General features: G+C 32.1%; 2 protein-coding genes across 3 annotated transcripts; both read right to left on the bottom strand.

The window, feature by feature from the left end:
• Window positions 1-4,199: 4,199 nt before the first annotated feature.
• LOC123225973 (nucleobase-ascorbate transporter 12-like) lies at window positions 4,200-14,682 on the bottom strand. Of its 2 annotated transcripts, XM_044650373.1 has the most exons (10): window positions 13,885-14,682; window positions 13,262-13,359; window positions 12,976-13,146; window positions 12,453-12,553; window positions 9,452-9,587; window positions 9,247-9,297; window positions 8,879-9,166; window positions 7,955-8,189; window positions 6,230-6,516; window positions 4,200-4,808 (listed from the first exon to the last, which is right to left on the bottom strand). In XM_044650373.1, exons 1-10 carry the CDS (start codon window positions 14,417-14,419, stop codon window positions 4,587-4,589), a joined length of 2,124 nt encoding a protein of 707 aa, XP_044506308.1. In that variant the 5' UTR covers window positions 14,420-14,682; the 3' UTR covers window positions 4,200-4,586. The 2 variants fall into 2 exon arrangements, with proteins under 2 accessions (XP_044506308.1, XP_044506309.1); XM_044650374.1 differs by lacking the exon at window positions 12,976-13,146.
• A 1,575-nt stretch (window positions 14,683-16,257) lies between these two features.
• Window positions 16,258-18,043, bottom strand: LOC123226313. Its single transcript, XM_044650827.1, has 5 exons — window positions 17,984-18,043; window positions 17,685-17,806; window positions 17,529-17,597; window positions 16,411-16,482; window positions 16,258-16,261 (listed from the first exon to the last, which is right to left on the bottom strand). The coding sequence occupies exons 1-5, from the start codon at window positions 18,041-18,043 to the stop codon at window positions 16,258-16,260; spliced, it is 327 nt and encodes a 108-aa protein (XP_044506762.1).
• Window positions 18,044-20,161: the final 2,118 nt, after the last annotated feature.

Raw genomic sequence — 20,161 nt, 5'->3', positions numbered from 1 at the left:
AACCCGATTTTATACATGATCTACTTGGTTTGGTTAACGATTTACGATTCAATTAGTCAAACTAACCAGTCTGATCCAAATTTTAAAACCATCTATGATATGAAATTAATTTAAAAAATTTTCATTTTAATTTAATTACAAATATTTGATTCAAAATTGTATTCAAAGAATGAGTTATTGTCATGTTAATGGGTTACATACAATATTTCTCGGTATATGCTAGAGAATCGAATCAAAACTTTAATAAAGGTATGAAGATATATGGACATGAGATACAAATAATATAAGAGAGAGAAGGGTGTTTACAATATTTCATAAACTCTATTATTATGTAAGGAAAAATAATTTAAAGGGAAGAAATAATTTTTGAAAGACATATAAAGTGATTGCACATGGAATGTTTTTGATAATAAAATTAAACATATCTAATTTAAGTATATATCTGATATATATATTATTATATAATTAAATTATTTTAAATTAAAAATAAATTAATAAAATAATATTTAATTATATACTAATATATAAATATATTTATTTATTTATATATTTAAAAGAAGTATAAATAATATTATTTTTTAAACTAATTTTACATGATTTATTGACTTCATAATATTATTATAATATGTTATTGGTACAATTATTGTATATATTTTACGATAAAAAATAGCTGGAACAATTTTAAAAAAAAATTATGGAGCCTTAGAAAATCGTTCCATAATAACCCAATAGATACAGGTGTTGAATTATGTATCAAAAATTTAATTTTTTATATTATATATTAAATATTGTATTATATAATATCATATGATTTTTAAAAAAATAAATAATAAAAAAATCTGATTGATATATCATCTTTTTTAAAAATATCATAAATACTCTTAAAAATTTAGAATTTTTTATATATATCTTTACTATATTACTATTTTATCTAAAAAGTATATTGATTTATATCAATAATATATATCGTATTATATAATATATCAACTATATCATATTAATTTGATACACTTTATAATATTTATCGTGCATTGCAACATACGTATAACTAATAGATAATATATGATGAGCATAAAAAATCTTAAGTGTACCAACAGTGGGGATATTAAGAGGATATTCCCATACATGAGAGCTCATTACTTAAATCAAATATGAAATAACGAAATCTTCAACTAAGACAAAAAATGTCCACACATTACATAATTTCCCACGAGCTGCCAAGAACTTCAGTCGGTTAACCCATTAGGTCAGGATTCTACAACATCCCACCTACAAATTAATTAATAATGTCAAAATATTATATATGTTACATACCTAACAATAATAAATTATTATATAATTATATATTATTTTTTAATTTAAATTATTTAATTATATAATAATATATTATTTTTTATATATAAAATTATATATATTCATTATATGTTACTTCTCTTATCATGAATATTATTTTATTTTAACTTTTATTATAGTGTCAGTTATGATAGATGAACAGGGCAAAATTATATCTTTAATTTTCGAAGAATATATATTTTTTTTGGTAAACCCTAATGGCAATGTAATAGAATTGGGACAGATGGGTATGGGTATTTATGAAGAAATTTTTAAACTTTAAGGGATCATTTAATATAAAAGGATATTTGCTATATATTTTTCAAAATTTTAAGGGTCACTTTCGATAGAAAGTATAAAAGTTAATATCTCAACATACTTCGAAAACCTTATGGATGAGTAATAATGTGCACCTAATTAATAATATAATAAAACTATGTATATATATATTTTATATATAATTTAGATATACAGATTATATGTTATCATGCGATTAGATAATTTTAAATTAAATTTAAATATCACTCAATAATATGGTGACATATCATTAATATACTCAAATTATATATAAAAAATATGTAAACATAATATTACTTTTAATAAAAAAAATAAAATCGATTGTGAGGCATATATATTCCTACATATAAATAAATTTCCCTATTATTATTATTATTATTAGAGAATATATATAATTTGTAATTGTTTGATTCAATTAGTATGCATGAAAGTTTTGGGTGTTGCATAAATTTCTTTTATATTTTGGTTTCATACAATGATCAATTCCATACTGAGACAATTTTCTAACTTTGCACAATTGTTTGACTTCATCCATACACTACCGACCGGGGAGTGAATATCAAGGCCAAAACACTTACTCCCACCCAAGGTTTGGTGAAATCCCCGACTCCTGTCTGTTAATTTTTAAAAACTCAAATATTTAACTATTTTATTAAAATTCATGGTTAGGATTAAAGATAAAAATATAATTTAACTAAAATATATGTATGCCCAAAATACCCATATTTCTATTAAAATTAATTGTTAAAATTCACTATTAAAATTAAGGATAAAAATGTGTATACATATTGTTGAGTATATAATTAAGTATATATATAATATGTGATTATGTTATTAATTTAGTTTTAATTCAAAATCACTTAATCTTATAATAACACATCATTTATGTATTCAAAAGTTTGTGAATATATTTTATTGAATATAAAAACAAGTAAACATCACATGAATAAAAGAGAATATTGAAAGAGAGGGGCGATTGAATAAGAATTAACAGCAGAGAGTAAGGATTTAGGGTTACAAGTCATGTGCAGAAAATTGGAAAGATTGTCAATTCAAGCTCTTGACTATATATGGCTAACAATATGAGGACCAACAGTTAGGTCATCCGCACATGCAATACCTAAAAACTGTTTCTTTTCACCATTAATACACCGCATGCACCTGCTTTTCACAAACCTAAACGTCAGCGGATCCTCCTCTCAGTTTCAGCTGCTTTCATTTTTTTTTTTTTCATCGACTTTCCAAGCTTTGAACTCTCTTCAACCAACTCTTTATAAACAAATAATAATGACAGCTAAATGTCAAGAACCTGGTGATTTATTATTAAGTTTACTTTCAGAGCCTGAGCTTACTTAAACCTCACACTTCAAATCTCTCCAAGATATATTGCAATTTGATGGATACCCCAGAAACGTCGTGAGGGTAAAGTATTAAATAAACTAGTTCTGGTGATCGAACTGTAAATGACAACTAGCAAATATGGATTCAAAAAAGAGTGTTAAGTAGGTGAAACTGCCTCCATATATATATATATCTCTATATCCCAGTGAGTCTGCTAAAGTTTGATTGTTAAGTGAAGAATAAGCAGGTGGGCACGCATGGTTGTTGCAAGTTAGTTGGTAACTTATATAGAGTCATGGTCGCAGAAACAAAATTGACAAAATAAAATAAATAAATTAAGACTGCGAATGATGGAAAATGAAATGTGGTTGGCTGCGAGGGGAGACCTTTATTGGAAATGTTCTTGTGGAAAGGCCAATAATTGCTGCCCATCCTTAAATAGGCTATTCAGTTGATGACTGAAATTAGCAACTAATTTCTTTGTCTTTCTCACTAGCAGAAACTTGGCAGATTGTGCATAAACCTACAACACGACCCACAGGCTTAGAAAAAAATATTTACACCTCTATATTATTAGATGATGTTTGTGAAAAGTAAGTATTTAATATTTTGATTATATGATAAATATGAGATATTATGGTAGAAAAAATAAAATAATTAAGAGTATATTAGACATTATACCAAGTATTCCATGTATGAATTAACTTTTTATGGGAATTCGGTCAATCATAAGGTGGAAGCATTTATTCGAAACCTGTGGGTCTATTGTGCATTTCATTAAACCTCAGGGTTGTCCAAAATACCTGCAATAACTTTTGTGATTAACATGATAATTGTAAGCTTGATCAGCAATGCCCAACTACTACCGAATGAAATTTTAATTGCAAGCTTATCATAATGTAATGTCATTTTTTTTTAAGTAATTAATTTCAAAGTTTTACAGATATAACAGAAATTCAAACCCGAATGAAATATGAAACTTGAGAATACTAAAATTATAAATACAGCCAACAAAGAGTATTTGAGTTTGACTGTTATGTGTAACTGTAGCACGCACCTTAATGCATTAATTAATATAATGACACATGATAGGTACATAGAAACATTGAAGAAAATATTATATAGCCAATAAAATTGAAAGATTGAAATACAAATAACAATATTTGACCATGTAGGTCTCACTCACAATGAAAATAGAAATTGAATCCAGCACTCATTAAAGAAGCTGATTGAAAAAATTATGGGATAAAATATACATGTTGAAAGGTAATTTCTCAATGTTCTTTCTTGGACACAAGTGAAATGCCAGTCTAGGCAATTTCTAGGACTCAAAATTACATTCATGTTTAGAATTTTTTAATTACAACAACACAAGATCCCTCTGGATCCTCAAATGTACACAAATAACTCATCTCTATAAGACCTATAGTCCACGAAACTCCAATTGTATGAGGAAAAAAGAACACAATTTTCCAGACCTATTTACCATGCAAGCCTAAGGGACTTACATTTGATATCATGTCACGAGATAATCCCCCATGAACCGCTATTTCTGAGCTTCACGATGTGAAGATGATCACAACACCGGCTAAAAGGAAAAAAAAAAAAAAATCCTGTCAAAGCCCAACCCATTTTACCCATCGGAAAGCCCTACCAATTCTGTAGGGCAACTCATAGTCCTTGGTGACGGCTGGCTCCCTCCTTGCAGCCTCAGCTTCAGACCACTCGTACACCCCCCTTTCTTGCCGACTGCCAGGCACAGTGTTGTCCAGGATAACAGCAAAAAGGAAAGCAATCACCATGTTCAACGACAACAATGTGTTCATAACATAGTTTACCTGTAAAAATTGCACATAGAATATTAAAGCAGGTATTTATAAGTTAGAACATGGTCTGATAATCAATAATTATATGTCAGACAACAAGCGGAGTCATGAAATTGCATTTTTGATGGGGAAACCTGTATATAGCTCCCCCATCTTAGAACATTAGCACATCCACCGGTAGCAACTACACATGCTAGTATTTTCCAAAAGAAAGCTGTGTCCCGGGCTAAAGAAAATGCTTGGGAGTTCTAAATTTTTTTACAGACAAATATCAAAATTAAATCATTGACCCAATTGTGTTAGTCATACCACCCTGACCAAGAGGATAGAGGTTAAAAGTCCCTGAGGCCACCTACCTGTAATATCATACAGCACCAGTTTCTTAATTATCAAGATTATGAGGTGGGTACAATTGCAAATTCAGTTCACACATTTGGGTAACAAAAAATAAATGAATGAATAAAAAACCAGAGTTCTCAAATTTTCGACAGAGGAGCCACAAAAAGGTTTCCAAGAAATCAAAATAATGCAAGTGATTTTGGTATAAAAGGTAATATAAAAAATGTAATCTTGCAGTGCAAGTTGGTGCTTAACCGAAGCGATGTAGGACAAGAAAAGAGAACTGGAAAGACAATAAAAATGTAAGAGAAAGACTAGTACAAAAAGGGGATGAAAAAGAATAGAAGTGAGATAAAGGACATACAGATTAAGAAGGTACAGAGGAGTGCACCGAATGCGACCCCTTATCCTGGAATATCCTATTAAGCTACAAATTGGACTGATTTTAAATTAGTCAAACACTGAAAGTACGACATAAATCTCTCTAAAAGTGTGCAAGATTGAATAATATTGTCGGCCTTCATTGTGTTAAACAATGCAGCAACATGCCTTAAAAGTTGATTAATTAATATTATAAAGTAATAAATTAATATTAAATCATATTTTCAAGTAAATATTAGTAAATATAACTAACTAGTTTCTTTTGAATTGTTTTAACATTGTTTAAGATAACATTTGAAAAATTAATTTCATTTTATACTAATTAGATCAAATCCCAAGAAACCAAAGTAGTCCCACATGGCATGCAAAATGAACCATCAAGGCCTCTTCATAAAGCCTTAAAAGAAACCTATTCAAGATAAGTCTTTTATGATGATCCTAATTTTAGGCTAAAGTGATGATAATTCTTATTAAACTTAGTAACTAAATCTAACATAAACTACATCGGGGAATAAAATTAAATGTAAAAAAACCAACTTAAAAATATCCTACTTCAAATATTCTTAAAAAATATAAGACGGCTTGATTCTGCATCAAGAGACTCTAAAATTAAGTCAAATATTTATTTAGGTACCACTGTTAAGCATGCATGATAAACTGATATCATCTAAGAAGCATATTTCCACTGAGAGAAACATTGGACAGATGCATACCCCTCCATATTTGGTGCGGATTGGTCCATGAGAAGCAACGATATATGGCTGAAAGTAACTTGGGACAGATAAGTTGGTATTCGGAGATATGCCATATTGCTGGAAGTAGGATGGTATTGATAGCGAGAAAAATAAAGATAACCCAACTATGATAATATTGCGGGAGCTTCCAGCTTCGCTATAACGTAGATTAGACAATCCTAGTGCAGCAAGCATCCCCCACATGAAACAAAGGAGAGCAGCAACCATGACTTCGGGAATTGAAGCAATAAAACCTCCAACTTTACCTGCAAGCATTCAGAAATGTGATCAGACACCAATCGGCATTAGGAAAAAGCAGGTAACAAAAATCCTGCAACAGTTCTACAGTTGTGAACTTTCTAAAGGAAAATTGAAGTGAAATGTCAGTACACAATTGGAAGAAACAGAGGAGATATCTATTATGTACACACAATAATATCAACCCTGCGTTGGGCATCTCAACATATAATATGTAACAGTATTAAGAAACAGGGAATATTTTTTGTTAGCTCAGGCAGGTACAGTGTAGACCATGGACTGCTAGCAATATAACAAAATTTATTGCTGTATAAATACTTTCGGCTTGATGTTTTTTAGCATCACTGAATTTTTTTCCCTTTCTCTATTTTTTTCCTTTAACATATACATGTCGAAGATCCAAACATAAAATCTCATGCAACAGCACCAGTTTACAACTTCAAAGGGAAAATGGAATATATTAATTGTTGCTGTTAGATTCATATTTAAAAACTGGGCTCTCACCCAATAGCTTAAGTTTTAGGGTCAAATGGTCACTAAACATAATGTTAGAGCTAAAGGTCTAACTTCATGTAACAAATTTGCATTTGAATTTTCGTCTCCTGTCTGAGTGTTGTTATTTGGTATCTGTTCTGGTCCCTGAGCTTGGCTCTTCAGTTATCTTGTCTTGTTCACCATTAGCTTAAGGGAGACCGTAAATTGTACATTACAATAGCTTGTTAAGCTTAAGTATTAATGTTGGACTCTTAATAGCTTAAGTTTTTAGGACAGGTGACAACAACTTCAACTAAACCCATGGACAGTTTTGCTTCTTGCTAGCCACCACTTATTTCTATAGAAGAAAGATAAGCACTAAACTGTTTAGAACACCATTTATGCAATTATTGCCAAGCTGAGAATCCTGCCCAACTCAGGGAAAAATAATAATGCCAATCCTAACTTATGAACTATCATTCTAGTAATAATCAGGATTATGTAACAAAACATGGCACAGAACCAAGTGATTACAATACACAAAGTGTGATGATACAAAATTTACAAGAATTTTGCCATATCAATAGTTGAGCACCTCACTTTTATCCCACACAACATTTTTCTTTCCTTTTACAACTTTTAATTAAGTATCATTCACAAAAAAAAAAAAAAAAAAGATGTTAATAAGCTTATATAAAAAATTTAATTGACAAATAATAGGCTCACATGCTACACAGGTATGCACAGGTATGCAATCACTATGGAAAGGGAAATCATATACAGGACCATTTTAGTGACATTTGATTCTTAACTCAAGACCTTCATCTATTACAAACTCAGTTATGCAAAATCATGGTTATTTAACCAAAGCCTACAAGAAATAAAATTGGTAATCTAAAACAAGACAATGAAAGATTTCATGCTTCAGCTTTTTATAGTCATCTCTGAAAATATGACATCAATTGAACTTACCTACAAGAGATAAGACTACCAGAACACAGGCACCAAACTCAACTGCTCTGCGGCTTCCCATTTTAGTCACAGCAATGGTGTGCACATTTTCAGTTAGAGTTGTGGACCCAGTTCCTGTACCCCAGAGACCTGCCAAGACACTAGAAAGGCCTTCAAGGCCAATCCCTCGACTAAGAACACCTGGGGTTGGAGGTCTGGATGCCACTAGTAAGGATGATGCATGATATGAACCAACCTACAAAGTTCAAAATCACAGGTAATCAAGAGCACAATAATCAAATAATATAGTCAACAAAAATCTAGGAAATAAAAGAATGCTTAGTAATCATGAACTAAATTCATTGTTTTTCCAGGTTCTAAAGTGACAGACGTCAGCCTGTTCCTAAAAGGTTCCAAACCAGTTCAACCTCTCCACACATTCATAAAATTCCAAGAAAGTTGCAAGACAAGGGAAATATGGAAACATGAATTAACAACTACATTCCTATGATTCATTGTCCATCCATCTGACGATCAGATTTTTATTATTAATTAATGTCAATAAACAATCTTAAAGAAAACTTCTGTAAGTCAATTGTTCTCATGTAACCTTTGCTTTACTGTCTTGCAATTAAATTGAAAATACAACTGTAATCAAGTGAAGATAAAAACAGCATACATCAATATCTCATATAAACCTCTTTGACCTTCATTAAGGCAATCATACAAAGTTCAGAATTTATATAATTCCTTTTTGCAGGCCAGCAACACTAAACTTTAGACTTCCAAATAACAAATATAAAGATTGTTTTTATGTTATAAATAACATGAATCACCCTCAGAATATCTAACTTGCAAAGAAATTAAGAATCCTCTATAGTTTAAACTGTCAGAAAATAAAAGAAAAATCTCAGAAAGATATGTTAACCATAAAAGAAAACTAACTGAATCAACTGAAGCAATTATGGAAACCACACACATAACAAGTGCCATTTTCCAGTTGAACACAGGAGTTCCCCACTGCAATGGATAAGGAAACCTAAACCATGGGGAAGATTTCAATGCATGATGAGTATCAACTCGACAATGCTGCATCCGGGAAACGTGCTTTCTGCAATGATCAGATATTATATTTGACACAGGAACATTTACATCACAGCCTTTGTAGTTATAAACTCCTGCTTCAGTCAAAAGAAAAGCAGCTGCCCAAGTGATTGCCAGACCCAAGGGAACCTGGCAATACAAAGAAGAAAGCCATATTAGAGTCATGCAAAGAACCCTGTACACATTATAAACTGCAACCATGATCTTACCACATAAATTAGAAATATCCGATGACCAAGAACAGATATCTTACGGAGGTACTGCATAAAGTATGAAATAAGGTTTCAAATATTAGAGCACAATCCAGTATGAAGAAAATTACAGAATAAAACCTTTAAAGTAAGATAAATAGTCTAACAGAGTACAACAGTAGAAATCATGTGAAACTATAATCGGTAGACAGACTAGACTTACCAGAGAAAAAAGAATCACCAGCAATATTTGCACAACACCAATTTCAATGCAGGTACCAACAAGTGGGAAACCATAACTGTAAAAGGAAAGACCTACAGCAGCAATGGTTGGGGCAACAACCACTGGATTGATCAACCTGCAAAGAAAAGAAAGATGAATTATGGTTTTTGTCATAATATCAAGAACCATTTTTTAAGTTTTAAATATTTAATCTTCAGAAAACATATAGCTGGAGTTGTTTTCGAGTAAAAAATGAATAAATAAAATAAAATAAAAGGTAATTTAAGGCCATACGCTACAGAATAACAAGTAAATGCTAAAAGTAAAAAATTGATTGCAAATTCTTCTTTTTTTTTTTTCCGTTTGCTATAACTGTGCAACAGTAAACCCACATAAAAAATTATGACCATTTCAAAAATTATATTCTCCAAATCACAATCATGAAGTACATAGCAAGTTCTTATTTCGTGCTTAAGAAATACTACATCACTTCAGATATAAGGTCCTTTCATCTCAAAATTTCAACTAGGCAAATTAGAATGGAAAATCCCAAATGGTTAAAAACATTATCACTACAAACTCGAAAGCAGTCATTGCAATACAATGAAACATTACACACAGTCAAAACTGCTCCCATCCCCTCCTGTAAAGAAATAAATAAATAAGCCAAACGCTGGTACCTGCAACAAAACAACAGTATAGCAAGGACAAACCAAAGAATTTGAAAGTGGAATCTCAAGGAAAACGGTTATGTGATTGATTCTTTATCTCTAGGCCGGAACTATACAACAGTCAAAACAAGGCAATGCAGAGTTATCACTGTAAGAAAGTTAATCAAAAGGCCTCACCAATTCAAAACCAAAAGGCAAGGCAAACCTTCAGTTGAAGGTGTCTGTTAGAGCTAGAGTATGTGTAAGAAAGAGAAAAAGAGCAAGGGCAGCCAACTATGGGAAAACAACTAGAGCAGATGTCACAGAGGGTAAGGATCTGAGAGTGACAACCATAAAGCCTCAAGAAAAAGAGCAAGTAACTGTGAACCACTTTCCAATAGTGCAGGCAGCAGGTATTCAACTAACACAAGAGACCATAGAAAAAAGGAGAGATGATGTGGCAACAGGAGTATGAAAAAGTACAATGTGAAGGGAGTGGATATATGAGCCGAAAGAAAGAAAGAGGAGGGGAGCAGAAAAAAAGTGGGTTGAAGGGAGAGTGCCAGCCTCTACAATTGCTGGGGAGGAAGGGCTTAATCTGGGCAGCAGCTATATTTTGTGAATTTTGTTCATTTTGTTGATGATGTAATTGTCAAGCATGTAAAGACAGAAATAGAAATTGGCTCATTATTTTGTAAAACACTCTCACTGTTGGATTCATTTCATAATGCTGCATATACATTGTTTTGTTGCACCCATCTGTAATGATTGAGTTGGCTTGAGCATTGATCCTGGAGGGGAAACCAGAGTGCAGTCACAGAGGTTTGGAGAGGCCTTCCCAGGTACCCATCAGTGTCAAATACTATTTTGATACCCTTAAATCAGCAATTAACTTCCTATTCTATACTCATGCTAGGCGACCCGTTAAAAAAATAATAATAATCCAACTTAACTAATTTAGTTATACCCCATATGGAAATATTACATCACCCATGCAACCCACTGGTCAGGAGGTAGGACCATAAGATGATCTAGTCTTATACCAAATCGAATGCCATGTAGACCAAAGCAAACAACAGCACAGACCCATAAGTTAGTCATGAGAGATAAAGGTTTGGAACGATTACCCTGTTGATATTGGAAAACCCAACAGATTTTCCTATTGTTGCTTCAGCTTACACAAAAGAAAAACATTTGCAAGCACACATAAAATCAAGCATATGAGGAAATTTCTTAATAAGAAATTAAGAATAACATTTATGCAGAATTTAACAAGTCAAAACATAAGTTCATTAAATCAGCTTAATAAAATCAAAACATATGCAAACTTCATCAACAATATGCATTTTAAACTTGAAGCAATAAAATTAACACAACCCAAAACTGAGCACATAAGAAAATTAACTAACTCAGAAGGGTTGGCTACACAGTCTAACTAATTAAAGCCTCGCTTGGGCCTAGTATAAAATCCCTTGATTTCAACTAAGAAATCAAAGGATACATAATCCCTTGGGGCCACCCATCCAGGATATTGTATTCCAATAATCTCCAAGTTACCAGGGTTGGAAGTTCCCAATAGCCCCTATTTTAGAAGTTAGTGGACATTTAGGAAACATCGAGTAGGAAAAAAATACAACCAGGAAAAGTACTAATTACTGCATCATAATATATGTCTACATGTTGACAGAAAACAAAAAACTAGAGATTTTGAGATGTGAAAGATTTGCAAATTATAATTATTCTACATTTTATTCTTCAATTGTTGTCCCTTCAATACACTAGTAACATGTACAGGCGATATAACCAAGTTACAAACCAAGCTAAAACCATATCCAGTACAACATATGAACAAAAACAGTCACCTAATTAAAAGAGATAAAATGGATCAGTACCAGATTTCAAGAACTGAAAATGGCTTGCCACCTTGGCACTTGGGCTATATGAGGAAGAACCTTTTGAGAAATTATTCTCAAACAATAAATTCCTTGTGCATCCCACTCACACCCATAAACGAAGTTATGGCTACCAGGGTATGACTGGTTAGTGGAAATTACTAGTTTCAATATTCAAACATCTTCAAATTTGCCAGCCTTATTGATGAATCTCAGGTAATGTATGTTAGCGAAGATATATAAACTGTAAAATATAAATGATGAACATGTACATTTCTCATTGCTAACAACATGATCACCAGGAAGAAAATTCCTGTTCAAATAAATTAGCTCTGTGTCCTTTATTAGTTCAATCAAACTCGTAACAGTTAATCACTAACACTTGGTAATGGAATGAGAAGCTGGTATGATAAGTAAAAGATTCTAAACATGATAAAAAGTAAGATGCTAAAAGCATACCTTAAAAACAAGGACATCATTCCGCTATAACCAAATATGGCTTGAAAAGCCGAGCCTATGATAATAGCTCCCTGCAACTCCTTCATAATATGCTTGAAGTTCTGTCAAGTGATTTATCACATGTTAACTGATTTCTCTTAACTGTCCTTTTAGATAGGAAAGAGAAAAGCACAAATTGTTTTAAGTTCAAGAGTAGAATGTAATAAAACTAATAATAGTACCTCCCTTCCAAAAGTACTAAAATCTATAAATAAATATAAAGTGCTTCATCAATAAAATTTGTTCAATTCAGTCAAAAATTCTTCTAGAGCACAATAACATAAATAAGTAGTTTGTATATGATTTAACTGAACCATTGTATGAATACATATCATCAATCAGTCCTGTAGAGTAAGTATGAATTATCTCATCAGATGAATGCACAATGCATATTTCAATACAGAAGAGATAGTGAAATAAACGAAAGAGTAACACCAGCTAACTTGTATTATATCTATACAAAAACATGAAAGTAGATGCATACATTGCCATTCAGTCCTTGAAACTCCGGCGAGTTAATTATTGCTAATGCTGGTGCAAGGAAAACAAATGATGGACCTTGTATCAGAGGCAACCTTGAACCAAAGGAGGTATGCAAAAGCGTGGTCACTCCCGATACAAAGAGCACCGTTGATACAACCATTGAAGTATCCTCCTAGATATATCCATTATAGTCAACAATTAAAATAATTCAAAATTAAACATACAAAGGCTTAAGGTTATATCAATTATTTTGAAAACAAAAAGAAAAAAAATGCAAAGTAACTCACCTGTGTGCCACCCATTGCAGGAACCATTACAAGCGGAATAAGAATCAATGAACCCAAGATTGAAAGATAATGTTGAATCCCATATAGACCAATAGGCACTGTAACATCATCCAAAAATACAAAATCCATTTCAATTCATTATTGAAATAAATAAAATAAACCTCAAATACATGATTATTGCCAATAAAAAATTTAGAATAATAATTCACTCATACAAACTAGCAATACAACTGATTGACAGTATTCATCTAATTCATTCTTAATTTTACTCTTCCATGATATTTAGACTATATCAAATTTGTAGAGAGACATTGCATAGTTAGTTTGTCACTACTGTTTCCTTAAAAATTAAAAATAAGAGACACTTCGATTGACCATTAAATCGATCAAAAAAGAAAACAACTGACCATTAACCCTCCCAATTATCATCAATAACTAACCAAAAACCCTCCCACGTCATACAAATAAACAAAAATAACCCATCTTAAACTATTATCACTTAAAAAATTACATAATTAGCACCGTGACACAAGCAAGCACAACATTAACCACCAAAAGAATCCAACTTAAAACAACCCATAAAATCAAAGTAACTAAACATTCTCAAAAGCAAAAACTCTCACCAAGGCCAGGAGTGTCTCTAAGCTCATACTTTATATGCGTTTGCTGTCTAGGTCCAAATCCGTCATCATCCATACCATCAACCACCACCACGTCATCATTCCTCGTTTCTCTCCTTGGCCGCTGCTGATTCGTCTCCGACTGCACCACCGCAGCCGCAGCCACCCCGTTCCCATCGCCATTCACGTTCAAACCCTTGTCCGACTCCCTCCTCCTCTTAACCGGCTGGTCCTTATTCGAAGGCGTCGCTTGCACCTTCTCACTGTCTCCATTAACTACCGGCTGAGCCGACGCAGTCACCAGCGGCGGTCCCGGAGTGATCTGACTACGACCAGATTCGATATCCGGTTTTGTTTCGGGCTCTTTGGGCTTGGATGTCAAGGTGATTTGCCCGGAATCACTGGCATTAGTCTCCCCAGAGAACTTGGGGCGGAAACCCGTGCGTTTAGCCCAAGAAGAAGGAGGAACAGCAGCAGAATCAGGTGCAGGTGGCCAGGGCCCGGGTTTCGGTCGATTTTGGTGATGGGAGCTTGACATTGAAGATGATTGTTTAAATTAGCGAGTCATATTAATAAAAAGCTTGAAACTTTGAAAAATGGGCTGCCCAAAGTGCAGATCTGAGGCGTGTTTGTTAAGGGTTTAGAAGAAATTAAGATTTTTTTTTTTTTGTTTTGAGGGTTTTAGAGAGAGCGAGTTGAGTTGAGTCAGAGTGGTGTGCAGTGAAGCGAAGTGGGAGAGACGACACTAGAGAGACAGCTCAGATCGGAGCCAAAACCGCGTTATTTTTTATTTATTTTTTAATTCTGTGCTGACGAAATAACGGGATTATTCATAACGGGATTTTGGTTGGATATATTTTAAATACATAGTCAAAATTTGTTAGTTCAAATGAAATTATCAAAAACAATTTTATAATAAGAATGAATATCTGATAGGCTGGGACAAAGCTATCCGCCAAAATAAAAAGTAGAAAAAAAAAAAAAAAAGAGCTCAACGAATTGATTTGACAGATTCAATATGAGAAAAAGTCACTTTTGTATTTCTTGAAAGTGACATAAATGAATTTAACCTAAATTTTTCTTATAGTTATATGATAACAATATTTTATTTATTTATTTTAATTAGTAGATTAATTAGGCTCTAAGATCAATTAAAGCTAAGCCAAAAAAAAATCTCAAAATTTGTATTTAAAAAGTATTAGTTATAAATTATTTATTTTTAATATTTTAGTAAATATATACTATTTATTATATTATTAACATGCATGTTTTAAATATTGTATTGTAACATTTACTTTGTGCACATGTATAAAAAACGTGACATCGCGACCATATAGCATGTGTTATTATTAACATTGTATGCTTTAAATAAGAGATTTTTCTTCCTCTAATTAATAGCCGTTTGTTTTGTACATATTTAGAAGCCTTTGTGACATGTTGTGCAATCACACAACCAATAATTTATCATTAAATGCCTCCGAATATTTGGGATATGCATCAAATTCTATGCGTAAAGATAAAAAGGAAATTTTATACAATTGAAAGTTTTCTCGTTTAGAAAAAAAATTCGAACATCATTTTAACCTTATAACCAAATTATTGAAAAAGACTTGAATTCATATCCTTTTATAGTGAAGTCTTCTTTCTCGCTACTCATTTCATTTTGGGGGTGCAAGCTCAGACATATTGTGCAGCAAAAACAATACTGATGTTCAGACTCAAACGCAAAACAAAAATATCCTGAAACAAATTCCATGACTGAAATTCCATTTATTCATATAATTAACCATGTTCTCATTCCATTTCGAGCAGCTCCTTATGCGCCATCCATTTGATTCACACATGCCAGGACATACCTCTCCGTCTGTATTAATTGCTCAAACATTGAAAAAAGAAAGTGTAAGGTAAGATGAATTCAAGTGCTATGATATGTTTCATTTAAAGTGTTATTTTCTTGAGAAACAAACATGTTACCTGGAAAATATTGCGGAGAATCTGATACTCTTGTTTAACCAGCTCAAAAGTTTCCAGGCACCTAACAACATACACACAATATTTATGAAGAAAAATTGTTAGTGAAAATAAATAAATATTCAAACCACCTCAACATATATAGAACAATCGAGTTTAACAAAATTAGCAAAAATAAGTACAATATAATATCGAGATAAAAGCCTTTACTTGCAACTGTAAAAATGTCCATCGAGTCAAGTAAAAAGATGAAAGATCTATAAATTATCGTTACAAAGATATTTCTTTATTATTATTATTTTTTTTTTTTTTGCCACAATATAGGGTGATAGAATGGGTCTTCTGGGAAGGATTTGAAAAATCTAAAATAAATTTCTATATGTTCAAGGTAATGAATGAACAATTTTAACTGAACAAAAACAGAAGCCAAAATCAAAAGATATACATGAAAAAGCTCAATGGTACAAATACACACTAATGTATATGTAGAAAAGATGTTGCCAAAGACATGTTAATAGAATGTGAGAAGCTTTCTCATGACAGAATGATACTTCTTACCTTGCCTTGTCCCCAGCATCAATAGCTTGTCGAACGTCACGACAAGCTGCAGCCATCCGACAACCACCAATGCTGAAGTTGCAGAGGCAGAAACTATGTATCAATGTGCCATTGCTAGTATAATGTAATTAAACAGTGAAGAATCTACTAGGCAATCAAAACGGCAGAGGACCCCACCCAAACTAGCTAGATCATGTATACATCTAATTAATGCACCAAATTTAAAAGGACTTCAGATCACTGGTTATAATTAATCAATTTGAGATTGATTTCTATGTAGAGTGCCTTTAGAACAAATTGTTTTGTGGCACCCAAACTGTGTCAACCTGGAATCCCAACTTTATTAAGCCAGAAGAAGGAGTTGGCACTTGGCATCAAGCATTAACAACTAATTAGTACTAAGAACAAAGTACTCATATTTCATTTCTGAAACATCATTAGGAGTGAAAAAAAAAATCATATTAGAACCATATAAGAACAATATACACCAAAAGAGAATCAAATGTTGACATGCTCTTTGGTAATAAATGTCTTTATTAACTCAATTCATTGAATACTGCCAGGATCGAGCCCCAACTACCAAGATTTTTAGGCGCTGGTTTCAAGTAGCTATGATAATTAAAAGCTAAAAAGCTTTGAAACCTATTATACTCACAAAGTATTTGTTATAAATGATTTGCTTCCAGTATTTATGTGAGTGTATATCACGCGCTATTATCAGTGTGTGCTTTAAATATTATAATTGTATATCACGTTTTATATCTATTATATGTATATATATATTAATACAATATATTTTGATAAAATCTTCATTTTATCGTAATATATATAATATAACATAATTAGTAGTAACCCATTTATGTAAATATAAACAAATAAGAGAGTTTCTCTCGAGAACTAACAAGTGTTTCTTCATATTTAAAAACCTTTACCATATATTGTGTAAACTAACAACTAATAATTATCATTGAATGACTCCGATCGTTTCGGATATGCATCAAATCCCATGCATATAGATAAAACATAAATTTCTCAATTAATTGCATGTAAAAGGATGAAATAGCCAGTCAGATACTCATCAAAATTCCATTATTCATATTGTAATTAGAAAATGTTACCTCGCACTCCTTCCTTGGAGCCGATGAAGATGGCTATTTAAAGTTTCATAGTCCAGTTCGGGTTCATTCCTGATGATAGATGATGAGAAAATCAGTAGAATTATTTACTTAAAATGAATTAAGACACCCAAAAAGATAACACAATTTTAAAAGTACATGAGCCCGGTTGTTTCCTCCATGAAAACATCAACAGTATTGATGAACTTGGTGACCACTTCGATAAGATTTCCTTGAGCTTCTGATCTCTTAACATTCTCAAAATTATGATCCAGAACACCCTGCACGTAACAATAACTAAATCAGAATAAAAATCCATTAACATTATATGGAAAAAAATGCTCTTAAATTTATCCTCAGTGTGTCATGTTAAATCAGAAAAAGATAAACGTAGAGTGGTGATACATAAGAAGTGGTGGTAGATAAGGATGAAGGTGAAGTTGGGAAATGATGACCACCTTCTCATAAAAGCAGCGATGGAAATTCCTGAGTGCTTGTTCAAGGCTATTTTCCACCATTGTGTTAACCTTTTTCCTTTGTTGAAACAGAAAGAACAGAAATGAGAGTTGGATTGGACATATGTTGATGAAGAAGAATGGAAGAACAGGCTTTATAGGAAAATAATGGGATGTTTACTGTTAAATTAATTACTAACAAAAAAAATTTAATGTTTACTGTTAAAGTAATTATGTTGCCCAAATAGGAACAACGTTATACACACTTTGTATTATTCTTCGGATGCTTCAAATAATGTAAATATGGAAATTTTATTTGAGCTTATCCTATACCATCTGCTTTATTAAAAACATAAATGAAGTTTCCTTACATGGAATTTTGATATTTTTCTATGGATGTTTTTATTTTTAATTTTTTAAAAATAAATTTGGAGAATTTTTTATATTTTTGGTCAAACTAAGAATCTAACTCAAAACTTAATCTCAGAGCAATCTCATGGAGCATTTCTCTTGGTGCTGGTAAAAAAATTAAACATAAAATTGTGCAAACTACAAATAGGTTTGAAATTGCAGATAAGAATGGGGAACTGCCATGTTGTAGTAATCAACCAAAGAGATTGTTAACCGTTAGGAGATAATTTGGTAGAATTTTCGTTTATATATGGGAAATTTGAAACAATAAAACTATGTGTGTGTCATTTGAAATACATAATTGGATATATAAATAATGTGTAATCATGAGATTTAGCTATTTTAAATTAAGAATAAAGAAAACAGACAAAAGCCTTCTTACGTGACAAAAGTTTTTGTTTTGGTAGAAAACACCTCCAGCCATGTATATACACATTGTAAACTCAACAGAAAACAATGCCTACAACTAGGGGACAATCACGCTTAGGATATTTACATCTTGATATGGCTTGTTTGCCTTCACTTTCTCAATCATGACAACAATAAGAAAAACCATCTTCAAAAGGTAGTTTGAGTGATAAAAGAACAGATTTCAAACATATGAGAGGAAACTTCAAGATTAAACTCTTAATGGAAAGGAGTTACAGATGAAGCATCCACAAGATCACAACAGTATGAAAGCATCACAAGTATCCAAAGTGCAATACTTGAAATAGTTAGAGCAAGGACCAAAAGCAGATATCAGTCTAGTCTAAAAAAGCTTTGATCAACAACTAAACTATCTCTCTGTTTTCACTTGCTAAGGAATAAAGGTACATCAGAATGCCAACTAAACGATAGGGCAATGAAGGACTAATCAGATAGTCCTTACACTAAATCACATATATTGCATACAATCATTACTCAAAGTATGTTAAGAGTTTGATCTTGAAATGTAACTCATGGGTTGTGGAACTCATTCATATTCCAATCATTCTCATGTGCCATTTCTTGTTAATTAACTCTATGTAGTGTTGGGTTTAATTAGCTTTAATACAGCCTGAAAAAGGTTGCAACTAAATCCAAACCCACTCTTAAAATTCATTTAATTCTTCTGCTCTTCCATCCTCTAGACTAAACTCCCAACTGCCAAACTAACAATTTCATCCATGAGGTTTGGATTAAGTAACCGCATTTTAATAATGTTTTTGTTCTTGAAAATAGTTGAAAACTTTTTTCTTCATCTAAGAGGCTCGAACTTAGACCTTCTTTCTAAAAGTTCTAATGTTTCATCAATTTTGCTAATTCCTGGGTTATACTAAACGTGACTCCACTTAAGGGAAGACAGGCAAAATGCCTTTTTTCAGAAGACATGCGCGGTTTTTTCCACAGAAATTTTGCAATCACTTTTCTTCTAATTTTTTTTTCTCTGAAAGCGACAGAGTTGTATGGACAGCAATGTTTTTGATTTGAGAATTATGAGTGTTTCAACTTTCATGGGAATGACTGATAAGTTCAATAAAGACTCCCAACCCGAAAAAAGAGAGAGAGAGAGAAAAGAAGCTTTTGTTAAAGTAGCCTGTCATAAGAAAATCCACATGTTTTTTTAATCTTCTGTTCTCCATATATGATGATATCTTTCAATCCTTAATTATTTGCAATTCCCTTGATATTCTTACAAATAAATATATGAGTGCATAGCCATATCAAAGGAAATGAAGAATTACAGTTGAAAGTGAGAGAAATGGCAGAGAACGGCATGCAGGAAGATGGAAGAGAGAAAGGAAATGG

Source organism: Mangifera indica, chromosome 9 (assembly GCF_011075055.1).
Source record: "Mangifera indica cultivar Alphonso chromosome 9, CATAS_Mindica_2.1, whole genome shotgun sequence".
Lineage (NCBI taxonomy): Eukaryota > Viridiplantae > Streptophyta > Magnoliopsida > Sapindales > Anacardiaceae > Mangifera > Mangifera indica.
Note: the sequence above shows the minus strand (reverse complement) of the source record. Positions and strands in the feature narration are given on the sequence as shown.

Excerpts from the sequence above, each read along its gene's own strand:
- LOC123226313 (XM_044650827.1), bottom strand. The coding sequence starts at position 18,043 with ATGGTGGAAAATAGCCTTGAACAAGCACTCAGGAATTTCCATCGCTGC. Across the intron at positions 17,807-17,983 it reads ATCGCTGCTTTTATGAGAAG|GGTGTTCTGGATCATAATTT; the intron begins GTGGTCATCATT and ends TGTTACGTGCAG. Across the intron at positions 17,598-17,684 it reads GAGGAAACAACCGGGCTCAT|GAATGAACCCGAACTGGACT; the intron begins GTACTTTTAAAA and ends ATCTATCATCAG.
- LOC123225973 (XM_044650373.1), bottom strand. The coding sequence starts at position 14,419 with ATGTCAAGCTCCCATCACCAAAATCGACCGAAACCCGGGCCCTGGCCA. Across the intron at positions 13,360-13,884 it reads TAGAGACACTCCTGGCCTTG|TGCCTATTGGTCTATATGGG; the intron begins GTGAGAGTTTTT and ends ATGATGTTACAG. Across the intron at positions 6,517-7,954 it reads GGTAGTCTTATCTCTTGTAG|GTAAAGTTGGAGGTTTTATT; the intron begins GTAAGTTCAATT and ends GAATGCTTGCAG.